Source organism: Onychostruthus taczanowskii, unplaced genomic scaffold (assembly GCF_017590055.1).
Source record: "Onychostruthus taczanowskii isolate IOZ18803 unplaced genomic scaffold, ASM1759005v1 scaffold49, whole genome shotgun sequence".
Taxonomy (NCBI): Eukaryota; Metazoa; Chordata; class Aves; order Passeriformes; family Passeridae; genus Onychostruthus; species Onychostruthus taczanowskii.
In genome coordinates, this window is record NW_024502458.1 from 4,617,216 (window position 1) to 4,635,797 (window position 18,582).

Here is an 18,582-nt window from a genome sequence, read left to right on the forward strand (position 1 = left end):
AAAGATAATAGTAATTGTCTGTAGTCTGCAAAATTAGTCTAGACAGTCTAATCTAAGGCCAAAAGGTTGGAGTTGAATAAATATGTAATTTGGGCAAATAAAGCTATTAGAGCTGTACTTATCTTCTTGAAGCAATAGTTCTTATTAGATAGAAGTGCTATTTTATAACTTTTTCCTAAATAATTAGCTTTTAATGATCAGTCAACAAATCTTTGAAAAATAAAGCACTCCAGACTTTGCTAATGAAACTAAGTGTTATTGTGTTGGCTATTGTCCAAGCTGGTGTTGAAAAATTCCATGGAATTTACTGGTAATAGAAAAAACCCTACAGGACAGGAACTAGTGCATTGCTATCAATGTCTACAATGATCTGGCAGTGTAAATAAAATGTATTACTGGGTCTGAAAGAGTCACTTCAAGGTTTTTGTTTCCCAGCAGAACAAGTGGTATGTCAAAACTTCTGGAAGCTTTTATTCTTGGGTTCAGTCCCTGTTTAGCATTTACATATTTGAGCAATTTGTGTATTAATAAAGTAATTTAATATATTGAAGTTGGGCCAAAAGGGATCGCTAAGTGATATTATGTGAACTCTATTAAGGTGCCTGGACATGTAAATATGGTTTGCATGGCTAGTATTTATTTGGATGAGGGATTTTTATAATTTTTATGTGGCAATTTGAACTTTCTGATCTCTTGATCATCCTGAAGGCAGCAGGGAATTATAGTGCAATGTCAGGACTGGGGATGATAAACCCTCCCTCCTTCATTAGGAAGTTGCTGTAGTTTAATTGTAGAATGAAATACTATCTTATAAATATTTAATCCTAGCTTGACTCATTCTAGAAAACTACTGTAGGCTCTGGGTTTAGTGAGCTAGTCAACCTGATGGTATCTCCATGTTTAACAAATGTTTTAAGAGGAAGAATGTGGAGAATTTACCTTCCTCAGGCTTTCTACCTGACTCTTTCTGATGAATGGAGTCAGAATAAGAAAGGTGTTAACTTCAGAAAGTTTTGATCTTGGCTTGCTGTGGAGTCCCAGGGATCAAACATTTTCAGGTACTTAAAATGTGAAGTAGGGGTTAGAGTTGCTGGAGTGCAGCTTTGTTTCACTGGCTTGTTGGGCTAGAAAAACTTCTTACTTTAATTAATTTAATTAATGTAATTGTCTGGCTCCAAATGTCCATAACCTAAGCTAGACAATTTGAAAAGTCCAAGTTGATCAGAGTTATGAAGTGGCTTCTTTGTTAATAGACTGGAAATGCCCTAAACATGGGTCTCCTTGGAGCCACTCAGCTGAAGCCTGTTGCTGACTGTGGTGTAGTTACATCTGAATTACAGAAGTGAAGAGAGATTTTAATTGACTAAGTCTTCTCCAGTTACTGTACTTAGTTTATAAAGCAAAATCTCTTATTTACACTGCATGTCTTGAGGAGTTCTAATGATTTCATGTGTATGAGGAAAAATGTATTCTATTACTTTTGCCTCACCAGGGGATTTTTGAAGCAACCTTACTTTTTCTCTTGCAGCTGAAGTCTGGTTACACACAGTCCTAAAATCAGATATGTACTTTAAAAAAAAAAAATCACTGCTTTCTTGAGAAAAACCTTGAGTTCATCATGAAGAGCATGTGTTAGATGCTAGTTTGAAAGCTATCTAAACATGATAAAACTTTCTGGATAAAAAGATGGTGTGTCTTGAATGTTTTAAACATTCCTTGAATTACGAGTGGTTGAGATGAGGAAGGTGAAGTACCTGGTGTGTCCATAGTTCCTGAACATATTTACTGCAAAACAAAAATTAAATTAAATCAAGGCTCAACTAAACTTGCAGTATAGAATATGCTTTACAGTCAGACATGTTTCAACTTGAGAAATTGCAGAGTTGCCTTCAAAGAGCTCTGTAGGTGCTTACTGGCATTAAAGGGCATTAACTGCAGGCATTACAAAGAAGCCTTCTCAGACAGTGAAAGTGCACCTTCTCTGATCCTGAGCAATGAAAACTCCACCACTGGGAAGTACTCCAACGGCCAAAGTTTAGTGCACATATTGCCTAAACCAGGTGTCTGAGTGAGTGTGTTTAGTGTGGTTTGATTTTTGAGAATTATAAATTGGAGGGAAATGTTCACAGGCTGGTGAGTTGTTAATACCAAGTTGCTGTCCCATGGGGAGGGCTGTAAGCTGGGAACTGAAAGGACACCTGAGCACAGTGCAGATTCAGTTTGAGTTTAAAAGGTCTTTAAAAAGTATCAATCTGCTGTTTTTTAAGGAAGTTAATATTTTAAAAGATGTTCACGTGCACTGCAAAACATGTATGAAAAGAAAACCCACTCTCATCAGTATTCACATGATGCTCATGTAGCCAGCACCCATAATTTGAATCTTAGAATCCTTTAGATTGGAAAAGGCATTTAAGTTTCTCAAGTTGAGACTGTACTGGCATCTGATGGTGTGTTTAAGCTTGGCAGTATGTTAGCAAAAGGGCACGTAACTTTTCAGAAAAATAGTTTTAATTTATTCTTGAATTATTTGTTCAAAAAATGAATATTCTGGAATATTATTAATTTTCAAGAAATTTTCTTGACATAGAAATCATTCAATTCTAAGACTTGAACATGCACTGAAAGACTGTCTTAGTCAAAGTGGCAAAGACACTTTGTTTTCCCCAAGCAAATCTACTGTAGATGGGTTTATTTTTTTTTTCACTGGATCTTGTAATTACCTCTTTAGCAGTTACACTCTCTGAATTTCTACCTGTAAACCCAAGCTATTTTGCCAGCCATGCCTTAGGTGCCAGGGAGAAAAAAAAGGGTGGGGTTGGAGAAGGTAAAGCTGCTTTTTTTTAAAGTAGCAGTTAGGGGAAGGGCAAAAACTAGCAGACAGTTTTTTAGGCGTGTTGAAATGTGTAAGAGCTGATGGATGTTCCCTGTCAGTGCACTAAAGTCAGTTTGATTTCAGTCTTTCATATTCCTGAGTCTTGGTCCACTACTTGACTGCAGAATAAGATGATGCTCCAGAACCAATCTGGTTTCTAAATCTGTCACACAAGTCAGTCCTGCTTAACTTTGGATGAAATCTGAAACTTCCTAGCATACAGCTATCTGGAGAAATATCACTGGAAATGAGTGTGTTAATGGATACAAAATCCAAGTGTTGATTTAGGAAATGCAAAAACCAAAGGTGCATAGACAGATTCAGGTGTTAACATTCAAACTGAAGATACTTTACCTTCCGTGCCCCTTCCCCCTTGCCCCCCCATCCTAGCTCATCTTTCCCCACACCTGTGAGGGATGCAAAACCAGTTTTGTTATTAGGTATTCTGGGTAGTGAGCAGAACAAAGCCCAAACAGAAGAGAGCCAAGTTGTATTTAGCTGTGTGCCTTAAGTATGCCCATGCACTGAACAGAGTTTTCTTAGGAGTTTTCTTCTTCTGATGTGCTCACTCAGTGATCAGTGTCCCTGTAGGGAGAGGGACAGAAGAGTCTGTGGTGTGTAATAGGACTCACACTTTTACTGTTTACAGGTTAAGCACAGCTTTTGACAATCCTTACGTTGCACAAAAAAAATTTAAGGAGGAGACTTACCTCTACTTAACCAAGTCAAGTGTTTATTTCTGTATCCTACTCTCTTCTGTCTTCCAGTTGTATGTTGGCAGGGTAGTAATCTAATGGATGTACTCTAAGGCTGCCATGGCTTATACAACAACTTTGCATTTTCCATTATTATTTTCTTCTTTGGTAGAACTGTTAATGTTTGATTAAGCATGTACTTAATCATAGTTTGTTATTATATATATGTGTGTTGCTATTTTTTCAGGAACAAATAAAAATTTTCAGCTTGTGTATGAATTTCCAAAGGGCTTAGCTTGCACATGTCTCATGCCATCTTTCACTATAACTTCCTTCAGCTTAATCCTCTTCTGTCTTTGTGACTTCATGAGATGAAGTGTTTCACATCACTGGGTAATGGCAGTAATTGAAGTTACAGATGACATCTGTTTCCCTGGACAGCCATAACAATGCTGACAGTACACATTAGGGCAGTGGGAAGTAGTGCAAATTGAGGGAAGCATCATTGATTACTTGCAAGCACTGACTATCTTTTAATTTATATTTCTTGGAAGAAAGGAATGGGTGCTCTTATTGTTTGTATAATTAAAAGAAAGAACCTCTTAAAGATTTGTAGGAATATAGGATGATTGGATGATGACACACTTAGCCTTCCGTAGCATGAGGCAGTTTTCTAATAATTTTTTTAGTCTGGCCTTTATCAGGATAATTCTAGACCTTTGGTCTCCTCACAACATTCAACACCAAAATATTTGCCCTCATTCTGCAAAGCCTGCTTGTAGCATGAGGTAGTTTTCTAATAATTGTTTCTTTAGTCTGGCCTTTATCAGGATAGTTCTAGACCTTTGGTCTCCTATTCTCACAACATTCAACACCAAAATATTTGCCCTCATTCTGCAAAGCCTGCTGAGTGCAGTCCTGAGCATTTGTGTTTGTAGTGGTGCTGGGTTCCTGTGGGTACCTCCTGCAGTCCTTTTTGGGTACTGCTTTGGGCACTGCACAAAACCTTTGCAGAGGTGGCAGACCTGTCATCAACACCAACAGCATCCACCTCCTGCTTTTCCAGCACCAACCAATTAAACCTGTCTGGAAATAGTGGGTGCTAGTGAAGCACCTGCTCTTGGGGAGGTGTGTGTTTGCTATTGGAACAAGCTTGTCAGAGACTCTCTGATGAGTGGTGTGCTTTTAGTTTGTTTGGGTTTTTCTGTGACCCAAGTGCTTGGGGCTCTGCGAAATGCTAAATTCGTGTGTTTTGCTCTGTCTGTTCCTTTATTCTGGAATGCAGTCTGGGTTTATGTTTGCTTCTAGAAGTCAGGTTTTTTTTTACTGCATGTTTTCCTTGTTTTCTAGCCAGCCAGCTCATGTACTGTAAAGGAATGACTTCTTTGTGCTGTGAAAGGAGGTTCTTTTAATCCCTTGAGACTCATGTACTGTAAAGGAATGACTTCTCCTTTGTGCTGTGAAAGGAGGTTCTTTTAATCCCTTGAGGTGCTGGGTCCCTGAGCTGGTGCTTTGCCTGTTTGCCCCTTCTGCTGGGCAGGTTGGCTCTGGACCAGGGCAGCATAGTGCTTGGGCAAGGTGACAGGTTACTGTCACCCATCCTCTAGTAAGTTGCCTGTGGTGACATAGAATCTGTCTGCTTCCTCCTCCAGAGACAGGAACATAAATTAGAACGCCTAGAAATGGTCTCTCACTTCCTTTGCAAGCTGGAGGAGGGCACAGTGTGTCACTGTGTCTTTAGTACAGACGTGGCTGCTCTGCCACTCTTAGGTAGAAGAGTTGATGGCAAAGGCTATAAGATGTCATGGGAGGAAGAACAATGGAAGCTGCAAACTGAGTTATGCAGTCAGTCATTTAGATCCTAATTCATGGTCTGGGAAGGCTTTTATGGTGTAGCCAAGTACCTCAAAGAGAAAGGTGTCCACTTTCGGCCCTACTGGCCATGGCACTGGAGCCCTGGTCTTAACCTGTGGCACTGGCTTTGTCTATGGCTTGGAACTAATGCTGGAAATACTAATTTAAATGAGGAGAACTTAGGTGTCTGTCTTTCTGGGTCAAATATTTCTGATGTGATCGGTGTGGTTGGTGTGTGATAGGGCTGTAGCTGGTGCTGCTGTTTGTTGTATGCCCGCAGTGAAGACCTGTCAGTGCAGGGGATGAACTGGGCTTCACATTGGTTGAGTGGGTCAAGAGCAGACGTGTTCTTGGTGAAGTCCAGGGGAAATAAGGTAAAACCTAGAGAAGAGATGATAGTGTGAAAGGCAGGTAAAGGAAAGACTGCCAGAAGAAACACTCGGTCAAGGAGCACAGCACAGGAATGTCTTGGGATCTTACATTCATTTATCTGGGAATGTATTCAAGTCTGAAGTTAAAGCTTTGGTGTTGGTGGATGCTACACATATTTGTTTTAAGTTCTAGCATAAAAATTATAGCTAGGGAAGATTTTTGGGCTGTTTGCAATGCTCAAAGTGCAGATGCTTATTTAAATCCAGAGCTGACCTGTAACTGTGGCTGGAGGCTGGAAACCCTTCTATTTCTTTGCCTTTACTGGGTTTGAACCAAAAACTTAAAACATGTGGAAAAAATTTAAATAGCCAACCAGTGGCTCTTTGAAACATTATGTGTATGTTTAGTAAATACAGATGGAGATTATAGAGACAGCAAGGATGAATATATATTTTGGCATGTACCTCTCCTTTAACTTACTTATAGTGGTGGTGTGCTCTCGCTGTGCTGGGCTGCCTTTCATTGCACAGCCTTCCAGCTTGGTGTAAAGGGAAAGGGATGAATGTTCTGCAGCCAGCCTCTGGACTGCAGCTTAGAGAGGCAGCTTCCCATCAACATCCTACTTCTCTCCCACCCTAAAACATAAAAGTGCAAAAGAAAGTTATCTCCTGACTTTTCATTTTGTGGACTGTTTATTACTTTATGAAGGGTAAACGTGAAAAGCAGTGTAAGAGCTGTGAATTGGCTCTGAGGTTTTCCGTCAAAAGTGTCTTTACTTAGTCATTTTTATTAATTTATGGAGTGGGACTCAAGCTTGTCAGCTAATGGAGGAATTTCTTTATGTGTATTAAAGGCAACAAATAAATGGAGGAAGAGGATAAGCTTAAGAGCAGGTTTTCATATCTTCTTACCAAACAACTTGAGTGATTGAAACACTGATTTAGGGATTGCTATTGCCTAAAACAAACACTGCTAGAGCAGTATTCTGTATAGTGTCATTATTTCCATGCACTGCAAGTAGAAACTCCTGTGAAGGTCAGATCATTTGAAATGCATTTTAAGATGATGAGTGTGTACATAAGAAGGGATTTTAGTGGTGGGTTCCCCAGCTCTGAGTGATGTAGGTAGTGTGGCAGTGGGGATTTTTAAGCTCTTTTGGGTTTTTTTCCCCTTTGCAAAAGTCCTTGGCAGCGGACTTTCCCATCTCTGGGCTTGATTGCCTCAGCAGTCTTAGAAAGAGAAAACCTAGAAAACCTGTTGCATAATATTCTGGGTAAATTGAATGGTTGATGAGACTACTGGGCTCAACTTCTCATTTCCCTTCTAGGAGATGGGTGGAAAGAGCTTTGATTTTGCTGGTGATTAAGGGAGTGGTGTAACAGGAGAGCGTGTTCAAGTTACTATCTCCTTAGAAGAAATTTAACTGCTTCTAATAATTTCCTGCAGGCAGTGGCCAGCTGCAGTGGAGCCAGCTGAATGAGTCGTGGCTCTTTGGATTTGTCAGAGAAGCTCAATGGCTCCTAGAAGAGAGGATCTGACACCCTGGACTGTGCTGGGCCACCCTAGAGAGCCATGCCCTGTGTTCCATGCCAGCTCTCATCCCAGGCTCCTGCTGTGCTTCCTGGGACTGATGTAGCCTGGCAGGGTGGCTGCTCTGAGGTGTTAGGGCTTGCACAGCTTTCATAAAACACCCAGCACTAGGCAGGCCTGGGTATTCCAGCACTCTGGGATGTGCTTTCTCCTCTGGTTTGTCTAGACTTGGCACCAGTTCGAAACCAGTAGGTTGTCAGTGGTTTGTGTCTGCTGGAATTGGGCTCCTCTTAGGCTTTTAAGCAGTTCTGCCACAAACTGCTTGACCTCTACAAAGTTATTCATGCTGGTGTTGGGTCTTGGGCTTGCTGGGGTAGCAGGCAGCTTGCCCAGACAGCGTTCAGGAGCAAAGGGATGGCCTCATGGGACATTTCAGGATATGCTCTGCCATGCCTTAATTCTTTAAACACTGCCTGAACTGCAGCAGGAAGGTCTATTTCTGCTCAAAGTGATGAATAGTGTGTCTGCTACATCTATTTTTTATAAATCAGCCCAGACTGAATAAGGCCTGCAAGCTGTGGTTGTTGTGCAGCACATAGTCCCAGTGCAATTCGGGAAGGCTCCTGCAAAACCAGCAGCTGTTTCAGGCACATAAGCCTTGCCAGTGCCTGGAGGTAACCACAGCACTAATTGCCTTGCAAACCTCTCCTGTAGTGGCTGTGACAGCAGATTTGGCAGCGCAGCTCCATGGGAGGGAAGAAAATACTTGTAGAGCAATTGTTACATGGGGCATCTGTGGCATCTGCTCATTCTGAATTTGACATGTGGCTGATGCTGGATCAGGGTGACTTAATCTTGTTTCTCTTTTTGAGGGAGGAACTATGTTCCATGTTTCAGTACCTAGTCTTGCAATCTTGCGTTGTGTATAGTTGGCGTTTTTAAATTAAAAAAGAAGCAAACTAAAAAGGGTGGAGGGAATCACAGAAATGCCCTGCAGATTACAGAACGTGCTGTAGTTGTTGGCCCTTGGACAGATAATGAGGAAAATAAGAAGAATCCATCTGAGATCATTATGGCTTTCTTTTTCTGAACTCTCTTAGCGAAAAATACTTGCTGGTTAGAAACTTGCTGCTTTAGGTGTTCTACTAACACTGATTCATGAGAGCAAAATAAATTGATTCCAAAATCTCCCTTTTATTTAAAAGCTGCTGTCCTTTACCATTTTGTAGATGTAAAGGTTCAAACAGTAACTTTGAATTCTGCAGGATGTAGGAATGAAAGCTGAAGCTGAGAGGGATAGGGAGTAATTTCACAGTGCAGGCTTTATCTTCCATGGTTTAGTAACTTAATGCTTTTTTATAAATATCACTTTGTTTCCTTAATGAAATATAGGACTTAAATTCCCTTCTTTGTGATCATCCCTTTAATGTCAGATTCTGTATGTGATTTTATCCATCTGTATGTTCACGTAAGTTTCTCATCCATCTTTCAAGGTTTGTTAAAGGCCACAGAAGAATTGAGACCTTATTTACAGTTCATGTACATTCATTCCTCAAAGTCTCTTCCTAAGCTCCTGGATAGCATGTTTTGAGTCATGGATACAAGCAAAAGAAAAGATAGAGGACAGTTTTGAAGGCTGAATTTTTTCCCTCTTTAAATCTTAAAGGAAAGCAAGATAAAGGGATGAGTTGTAGTTGAAAGAACTGCTTGTTCTGAGGTGAGTGTTCTGCTGCCTATAGATAGGCACTTCGGCTGTGTGTTGCATTTAGGATCCCATGCCTGTTGGTTTACTGGAATTTTTTTAGTGGTAGAGGGTTTGTTAGGGGTTTTTGTTTGTTTGTTTTGATTGGTGTGGGTGGGGTTGAAGCAGGGTGACTGTTCAGCCTGGGTGCATCAATGCAGAAAGGCTGTGACTGCTGTGTAGGTGTATCCTGAGAGGACACTGATGTCTGCTTGAAATGCAAAGGAGCTGCTCAGGGTCTCTGCTCTGGGGGCAGCAGTTTTTTAGTGTGGTGCCAGCTCTGAATGAACAGATCAACAGCAACCTGTACAAACTCCTCCTGCAGCCAACTGCACGATGGCTGTGGTATATGAGCACAGGTTATATATAGCACCCACAGCTGGTCGAGTGTTCCACAGCTGGTGATGTGCTCAGCTCAGCCCATGAGCTGAGGACAGGACAGGAACCCTTGTCCTAAATGCTGCTAAACGTGGCATGGCCATGTCCAGGTGGTGGGGTCAGCTGGGGGCAGTCAGGACAGTGTCCTGCAGGCTGTCCTCATGAGCAGCTCCTCGCCTGAACTGGACAAGGGCAAATGCAGCCACAGAAGTTATCTGCAAGGAACAGAGTTAACTGTGTTCTGCACTGACAGTGGTGTGTCTGGAGAAGGTTAGTGGGCTAGTGCTGTGATTTCAGTTCTTATTTTTTCCCCTCCCTTTTTTTTTGGTTTGTTTTCCCAACTGTGACATCTGTCAACTTGATTTTGGTAGGTTTAGAGGAGCAGAGTGTTGTCTTGTTGGTATCTTTAAGTTTGTGTGATGGGAAAGGTGCTTCAGCAAAGCCCCCTTGTTTTTGTTTTTTCTTCCTAGGAGTCAATATGTAGTTTCAAAACATTCCTAATTCCTTACTGGTTTGCAGAATTGAATAATGTACACATGGTACACCTGCAGTTCTGCACAAATTGTGCACAGAGTGCCTGCTGGGAGCATAGGTGGGAAGGAATTTGATCAGGGTTCAGATTTGTTATGCCAATGTGATTTCTTCAGTTTTATGTGAAGTTAACTTTACTATGACTGTGTGCAAGCTAAAAGTTCATCCTTTGAATGCTAAACTTGTCTTCTGATGCTGTTGTTAACCCAGTATTCAGTACCAGATCACCCAGTCTCTAGAGAAATGTACCAGAACGTGCTTTGTTCTGCAGTCTGGGTGTTGTGATACGGCACGAAATGATGACACAGACACTGCTGCTCTCGAGGGGAACAAAAAGGAAGAAGAAGAAAAACTTTATTTTCTGACTCCAACATTTATAGTTTTCCAAAGGTGACAGTGGATTGGAGGGTGACAGTGCCACCTCTCCAATGCCACTGGACAGACCAAGGGTCCATCAATTCTCTCCACCTCCATGAAAGAATGCAAAACATAGGTTATTTACAGAACTGTGTGTGAGAAAGTTTGTTGAAAGAATGCAAACATCAGAAGGCTTAACAAAGTCTTACAAAATCAGGGCGACAGTCTGGGTGATAAGCAACAGCCTGGCAGTGTGTGGTGGAGCCTTGTGCTTAGGCCATGGGTGGCACAGGCATTTCATGGCTTATTCTGCTTTTGGGGCTTGTCTGTCTGGAGATGTGAGTGCTTAAAGTCATTAAAACCAGGAGAGAATTCCTGGGAACAAGAATGTTCCAACAAACTTCTTTCAGCTAACAAACTAAGTGTTACTTGTGCTGTGTGGAGCTGTTGCTAGAAATTGTTCTAAAACTGCTAGGGAATTCTAGAAATAGCTGAGAAAGTCCTGGCACTTCCTAAAAATCTCTGGATCTGGGATCAGGAGAGGAAGTCTTGTAAACTTGAGACTTTCAAAGAACCTTCTAAACCTTACCAGAAGTTCAGAGAAATTACAAGAGACCTTAGAAGTCCATAGAAACTGAAAATTTCTAGGGATTTCTGAGAAATCCTAGGAATTACCAGTAATGTCTAGAAAATATTAGTAAGGCTGTAGGAATCCAGTTAATTCAGTGACTCTGCTGGTAATGTCTACAATTTATGAGCATTTACTAGGAATAGAAAAGCCATTACTGGATATCTTTGGATGAAGAACCAACAGCTGAGAAAGTCCTGGCACTTCCTAGAAATCTCTGGATCTGGGATCGGGAGAGGAAGTCTTGTAAACTTGAGAATTTCAAAGAACTTCTAAACCTTACCAGAAGTTCAGAGAAATTACAAGAGACCTTAGAAGTCCATAGAAACTGAAAATTTCTAGGGATTTCTGAGAAATCCTAGGAATTACCAGTAATGTCTAGAAAATATTAGTAAGGCTGTAGGAATCCAGTTAATTCAGTGACTCTGCTGGTAATGTCTACAATTTATGAGCATTTACTAGGAATAGAAAAGCCATTACTGGATATCTTTGGATGAAGAACCAAATGGTTGTACATGAATAAACACACTCGCCTTCCTTATGCTGTCAAGTGTCCAGTTTTAGCATCTGCCTCAGAGAGTGTCCTGTGTGTGTCTAAGACACAAACTTGTTTTCTTCTCTGCAGTCCTACTTTGTGACGGATTATGACCCAACCATTGAGGACTCCTACACCAAGCAATGTGTGATAGACGAGAGAGCCGCACGCTTGGACAGTAAGTAGCCCGCCCACAGTGCCCATAAAACTAGGATTAGGAATTTTTTTTTTATTCCCAGCAGTGACATGGTGGCATGGAAAACACACCTCTGTGCGCCTCTCCCAAGTGCAGCAGAAATGGTTTGCTTTAAAAATTTCAGTTCTTGCAAGTTGGTGATTTCCTTAAGAATAAACCAACAATCCCCATCCCCACGTATCTCTGAGCATTTTCCATCTGTTTCAGATGGTCAGGAATTAGCAAAGTCCTCAAGTGTTTTGTTGTTCAGTTAATTTGGTAGGTCTTGAACTGTTCAATCAGTGCAAGAACTCGTTGGGAATATTAGAAAAATATCCAGTAATATCTGTGAAAAGTGGTTTCTGCTTGGCTATGATGCACAGGAGAGACTCTCACAATATCTTATCAGGATTTTTTTTTCAGTCTATGAGAACATGAAATGTAGTAATCCATATTTTTGCCTTTGTTCAGTTCTGGATACAGCAGGACAAGAAGAATTTGGAGCCATGCGTGAGCAGTACATGAGGACAGGGGAGGGCTTTCTGCTTGTTTTCTCAGTCACAGATAGAGGAAGGTAAGCCTGAGGTCAAGTTATTAAAACAAACAAGTTTTAATTATTTTTAAATTGCACGTGATCCTTAACTGAAATAAACAAAACATTAAGTATGCATTCACTGTTAGGTGTAAGGTGTGATGCTCTTTCAGCACTGAAGATGACCAGTTTTGAACCAATCACTTTGTGAAAGTGTCTATTTGTTTCAATAAATGACTTGGAAGCATACACAAAAAAAAATGACAGCTCTATTCAAGAACTTTATTACAGTCCAGATTACCATTTTCCTGGGAGTGTCTGGTGTTCAGTCAGTTCTTAGGAATATCCCTTTGCCATGTGCAGCATCAAGTAGCTGGCTCTGGGGTTCTGAGTGGGTTTAGGGTACGTGCCTGCACTCTTTGCAGGCAGAGGTCCGTTTGTTTACTCCTATGCACAGACTGAATGGCTGCAGAATGCAGATGAAACATCTTAGAAGCTCATGGAGAGCTAAGCTTAGTGACATACATCTCTTCTAATTACCTTTGCATTAGGTGTCTGGCTACCTAGTTCTTTTCAATGTGACTTTTTTTACTGGTGATCATCTTGCTTTTAAACTTTAGCTGGCACATTTGGTGTAAATGCCTTTAGGCTATATGTCTAGAAGGCTACAAAGGGTATGTGATGGTCTGCAAATGTCTGTGCTGAAGGTCCTTATGTAGTGATGTAGCTTTAACAGTGTTTACTTGAAAGCAGTGATTTATTTATTCATTCTCCAGAAATCCTTGTTTAGGCCAGAATTAGTTTGTTTAGCATACCGTCTTGGAAGAAGTTTTCTGCTCTGCTAACCTTTCCTTAAACACTGCTGGAATATTCCTTATGCCTGAAAAGCATCAGTACCTGGTTTAACTTGGTAACTGGAAAGCTTTCTGCTCATTTAGCCTTGCCATTTTTCTGTGCTTGACAAAACAAAACTTTCCAGCTTTGACAGCTTCCCCCAAAATTCATAGAAGTAGCTCTGGAGGTTGCCAGCTGAAATATTGGAGGTTGCCAGCTGAAATATTGATCACCAGGGTCTCTATGCTGTAGTTTGAATATTTTAGGTGGAGTAGAACTCCAGAGTCAGTATTTGTAGAATGGACTGTGGTTGCTTGATTCTCTGCAGCACACTGGCCCTGGGTCCCTATGGAGTGAGACACAGTCAGTGTTTTGCTCACCCTGCAGCCCCACCTCAGCCCAGTGCAGAGGACACTGCTCACTTGGGGATTTTTTTGGTTTGAGTGTTGAATGGTTCTCTAACTGGTCATCCTGTGACTCTGGAGTGCCTGCAGCTGTCTGTGCTTGTGTGTCATGGCAGGGCAAGTCCCAGTCTGTGACTCATAATTTCTGAACTTTTTCAGAACCTGAGAATCTGTGAATTAGTGCACTGATGTTCTACATGTGTTCTTTCACAGCTTTGAAGAAATCTACAAGTTTCAGCGACAGATTCTTAGAGTGAAAGATCGCGATGAGTTTCCAATGATTCTCGTTGGTAATAAAGCAGATCTGGACCACCAAAGACAGGTAATTCATTTGCTCTTAGTTTCTGCTCACTTTCTTCCAGAAAATTCAGTTTTCCCCCCAAAACTAAACTTCCTACCAGAATGGGAACAAACAAATGGAAAAAGTCCTATCATGCAAACTAACTGAATGCAAGAAACTCCACTCAGTTTCTGTACTTGAAGAGCCTTAGAAGCATGGTGGCATTCCATACACAGCACATCTTCTGTCTGACTCAGTGGGGTTATGTTGAGACCAAGTCTATTCAGAGCTGAGAGCTTTCTGTCATGACTTGATTAGTCAGGCATGAACGTGTCTAATTCCTCAGTTCTGTTACTCACTGCTGCACTGTGCCAGCAGAGTGCATTCCAACACTAACTCCAGCCATCCTTAGTCTTCAGTGCTCTTGCTTTTACCTTTCACTGCTGTTATGTATAAATTAGTAGTTATTCACTGTTTTCTCTTTGGCCACTCATCTTCTGCATAACTGACTTAAAGCTTGAAAAGTTGGAAGTACAGCAACACAATTTCTGTTATATTTATGTACCTTGAAGTTTTGAAACTAGTAGTTTTCAACCTCACCTCTAGTTGCAAGACTACTTAAAATATTTAGTTTAGAATGATTTAAAGGACTTCCAAAAATGTTTTTCTTAGTTGCTGTTGATTTTTAATGAATCAAACTAATTTGAGCTGAAATGAAAATAATCTTACTATAGCAGCAGGAAAGGGACAGATGTCAAACTTGTATTTTCTTCAGCAACTAATTTGAGAGGCTTAATATTTTCTCTTGAGACAGGAAGATGGCATCGAAAGCTTAGTGGCAACACATGATTTTCTGAGAATAAAGTAAATATTGCTAAAATTGCTGTAATTGTTCTAAGAGTTTCACAAGAAAAAACCCAACTAACTCAGTGAGTTAGTTTGTGCAATGTTGAATTACAGTACAAAAAAAGTTCCTGTTGAATATGGTCCCTTGACTGTCACAGCCTCTTCATCCCAGAAGCTGTGTAGAAAGATCATGACTAAATTAAAAGCTATGCTGAAAGATGCTGCCTTGAAAGAAGTCTTTGCAGAAGTAGCTCACAAATTCCTCTGAAAAAATTTTGAGTACTCTCACATTCACAGAACAGTGTGTTCCTGAGACAGGGACATTTAATTCCCTGTCACTCTTCAGTTATCATTATGCTCCCATCAAAATCCCTAGATTTAACCTTGCAGGTCCTGGAATATGTGTCCTTTATCTCCTGCACAAATGTTGGCATTGAAATTATGGAGGTGAAAGTGAACTATTCTGCTAATTGTAATTGCTGAAGGACGAACCCTCCAGATGCTTTGGGAGGGAAATAACATCACGGCTGTCAGCCCCAGCTCTCAGGATACCTGCAATTGTAGCTGGTAATCCTGGACATCCATTTCTAGAAACAGCTGTGAACTTTGCTCTCTCTCCTCCACCCTCCTCGTGTTATTACACCGCCTCTGTTTTTCCCTTAAAGGCAGAGAGGTGCCTGTCACCAGTTCTGCTGGTCCCTCTGCCCTGTTCCAAGCTGCCTTTTCAGGTGGAAATGGGCTGGAACACATTCAAGCTCAAAGCAGCTTTTTCTAAATTGCCTAAGTTTGCAATTTTGCTGCTTATATCAGTATATGTCTCCAAAATTTCCTTTTGCTTTTTATGGCTATATTAATTACCTTAATTGATTAGATGCTGGTGGGCATAACTTCTTGTTGCTCTCACTCATCATTTATATACCAATTGGTGGACTTGTCACTCCCATCATGTAGCTGAGAAAACTTTTCTGGGTTTGCTTAAACAGCTGCTACATGTTCTTAACTCTTGCCTGCCCCATCACACGGTGTGTTTCACTTGGCCTTCAGTCAGTGTGATCCATCATGTAGCTGAGAAGACTTTTCTGGGTTTGCTTAAACAACATGTTCTTAACTCTTGCCTGCCCCATCACACGGTGTTTCACTTGGCCTTCAGTCAGTGTGAAGGAATGGTTATGGGATGCTGAGCTGACATAGTTGGATCCCACAAGGGAGAGGCTCCCCTCCCACTTGACTTCACATTCCTATTCTTTCCCAGATCTCACTTGAAGCACTTTTGGAGTTGAATCATCTCTCTGGATGGGGAGGAGTAGGAATGGCTTCCTGGGACCTGTGTGAGCTAAATTAGCTTGCAGGAAGATTTGAGTGCCAGTGCTGGAAGCATGGGAAGGGGTGGGTCTGTGGCTTGGAGCAGAGCAGGGAGGAGTTGGGGTGAGGGGAGCAAGTGAGACCTCACCCTTTGGCAGCTGCAAGCAGGGAGATGTTATCAGCTGGGTGTTACACAGGGGGGTTGTTTCTGCTGCACGGTGTGAGCTCTCAGGACAGCCATCCACTCACTGAGGAGCACCAGCTTGTTCATCTGTTGTCAACTACTCGTGCCACTAGCTAAACCAGCTAGTCCAGAAGTGAGGAAAAACTTCAGCCTGACAAGCAGGGTCACCCTGCTCTGGCTGCAGGTTTCTTGGCAGGCAGCTGCCATGGGAGTGGTGGGGTGGAAGGAGAGAGTGTTCCCCCACCTTGGCTGGGAGTGCTGGCTGAGTGGGGAGTGTGGGGCATCCCCAGGCTGTAACTTGTGGCCAGAAGCATGATAAGGGCAAGTCCTCTGCATTTTCACACTTTGCTTGCTGATGTGTCAGGCCTCATTGGGCACCACCAAAAACCTGCTAGGCCATGCTTATCTTTTACTTATCTGGTTCTTTCTCTCTTGTTTAATCCCAACTATGCACTTTCCAGCTTCAGAATTAATGTTACATTTTTAGAAAGTCAGGAAGCTGGGTATCAGTTTTTAGAGCAAAACTGCTTCTACTGGGCATCTGCCTGCTTTTTCCAAAGGGCAGGAGGCAGACCAGTGAAATACATGCAATCTCTGAAAGACTTAAATCCTTGATTCCTCTGTCCTTGGCATCCCACTTAAAGTTCAAGTAATTTAGTGTGTGTTTGGATCAGCAGATGATACTCAACAACAAATCTTCCCAGAACCCAAAGGAGTTAAACATGTGTAAGAGTTCTGGTTGTCTCAAGGGTCTGGCCACACCTTTATCCAAGTAAATATGTGTTGAGGTTGAACAGAGTACAGAGTACTATCATTGTGACACCATAAATCTGGAGGCTAATGATCCATAACAAATCATCCTCGTGTGGTGGCAACTGTTTCTCAGGAAATACATGAACTGGGTTGTACAGCAGAAGTGCACAAACAATGGTATGATCTTTGTGAATTGTTGGGGCTCACCAAAGGTAAATTAGTGGGGCTTTATATACCAGAGACCAACTCACAAGTGGTTTTGGGAGGGACATGAAAGACTAAGTTTAAAATAGCAATTTGTCATGGTAATAACAGGATAGATAAATAGAGTTAAGCAGCTTTCTTGTGATTTTTGTCTCTCCATCTCCATGGGTTACATTGACAAAGAAAAGTGAGTCTTTAGAGGACAAGGAAGCATTAATCTTAAGAATGTATGATAAGAAATGAAGCTGCCAGTGTTTCCAAATTCCCCAGTCACAAATTGCTGACTCTGAAACCAGAATTGAAGCACCATCTCTTCACTGCTCTTTCCTAAAGTAAATGCTGTGTAGCAGTCTTTCTGTTAAATGGGTTAATTCCTTAGAACTCAACACTGGATGTTTCTACTGTAAGATAATTCAGTAGAGCACCAGATGTTTTAATAATAACCACTTGTGTTAGAGGAGTAGACTTGTCAGTGCAGGATATGTATGACTTTCTGTAGATAACTGCTGGCTTAAACTGGGTCAAGTCTGATCATTCCCCAGATGGCAGGGTTTCCAGGAAAATCCAAGTTGCAACAGGAAAGTGCTTGGGTTTCATTAAATGCTAGTTCTTGCTTTTGCATCATGACTGAACTAACACAATGACCCAGTGCTGAGATCACCTCTGTTACCTTTAAAGCAAGAAGAGCAAGAGATGTCTATGTGGCTTAACTCTTAACTATCTCTTGTGTGAAAGTGTGACAATAACCTCTTGCAGTGGTAGATGTTGGGACTATGTCCAGGGACACCTCTGTGCCCACAGACAGATTGTACCTTTGATAGGAGAGTGTGGAAAAACTGGAGTAGGGGGACAGTGAATTATCTCTGTAGGAAAATTGGGATGACAGATGCACTCCTCAGGAGGGATGGAACTATTAGCAGAAATGGACAACGTTTTTGTGCTGGGAGCACTGTAGGGTGACCACAGATGGCAGAAATGGATTCCTCTCAAACTTGAGGAAACATTTAATTGTTACCTGTATGATGTGTCCCTTAGTCTTATATAAGTGTCCAGGCAAAATACAGGTGCAGTGTTAGGTTAGGCAGCCTTGTAGAGTTGCTTTAGGTGGAGGAAAGCATGGAAACTTCAGAAATTAATGTATTTCTGACAGATACCAGACAGAATAGCGAAGAGAGAAGGACCTGTGTTCACAGGATTATTGTGCAGGTACTCAAATGGAAACTGTTTCAGAAGAAGAATGTTGACTTAGGGAGGTGGGAAATAAGCATTTCCATGTTTGACTGGCTCACCTCTTCTGTAATGAGTTTTCATTTGAGAAACTTTTACTAACTGTCAGAATAGGGTGAATGAGTGATATCCAGAAACAAACAGTAAAATATCCTATAGCAACAGGGTGAGCATTATGAGTGGTTCTCATTTGTATTCAGCCTTAAGTTCACTAAAACTACAGAACCACCACACACAGATGTGCACAAAATCACTACCATCAAATCTGTGGATCTCTTTAGTTCTGTCAAAATAACATCCAGTTTTCTTGGAAGAAAAAGGATTTACTTTTTATTTTAGTGGTGATGT

At 41.4% G+C, this 18,582-nt stretch overlaps 1 protein-coding gene across 1 annotated transcript in view; it reads left to right on the forward strand.

Annotated features, from left to right (window-relative positions):
• The window catches only part of RRAS2 (RAS related 2), a 43,967-nt gene that overhangs the window by 19,925 nt on the left and 5,460 nt on the right, over positions 1 to 18,582 (forward strand). The window contains exons 2-4 of the mRNA XM_041415054.1: positions 11,584 to 11,671; positions 12,140 to 12,242; positions 13,652 to 13,760. Coding sequence (XP_041270988.1) covers positions 11,584 to 11,671; positions 12,140 to 12,242; positions 13,652 to 13,760 — 300 coding nt within the window. The remainder of the gene's footprint in view (positions 1 to 11,583; positions 11,672 to 12,139; positions 12,243 to 13,651; positions 13,761 to 18,582) is intronic.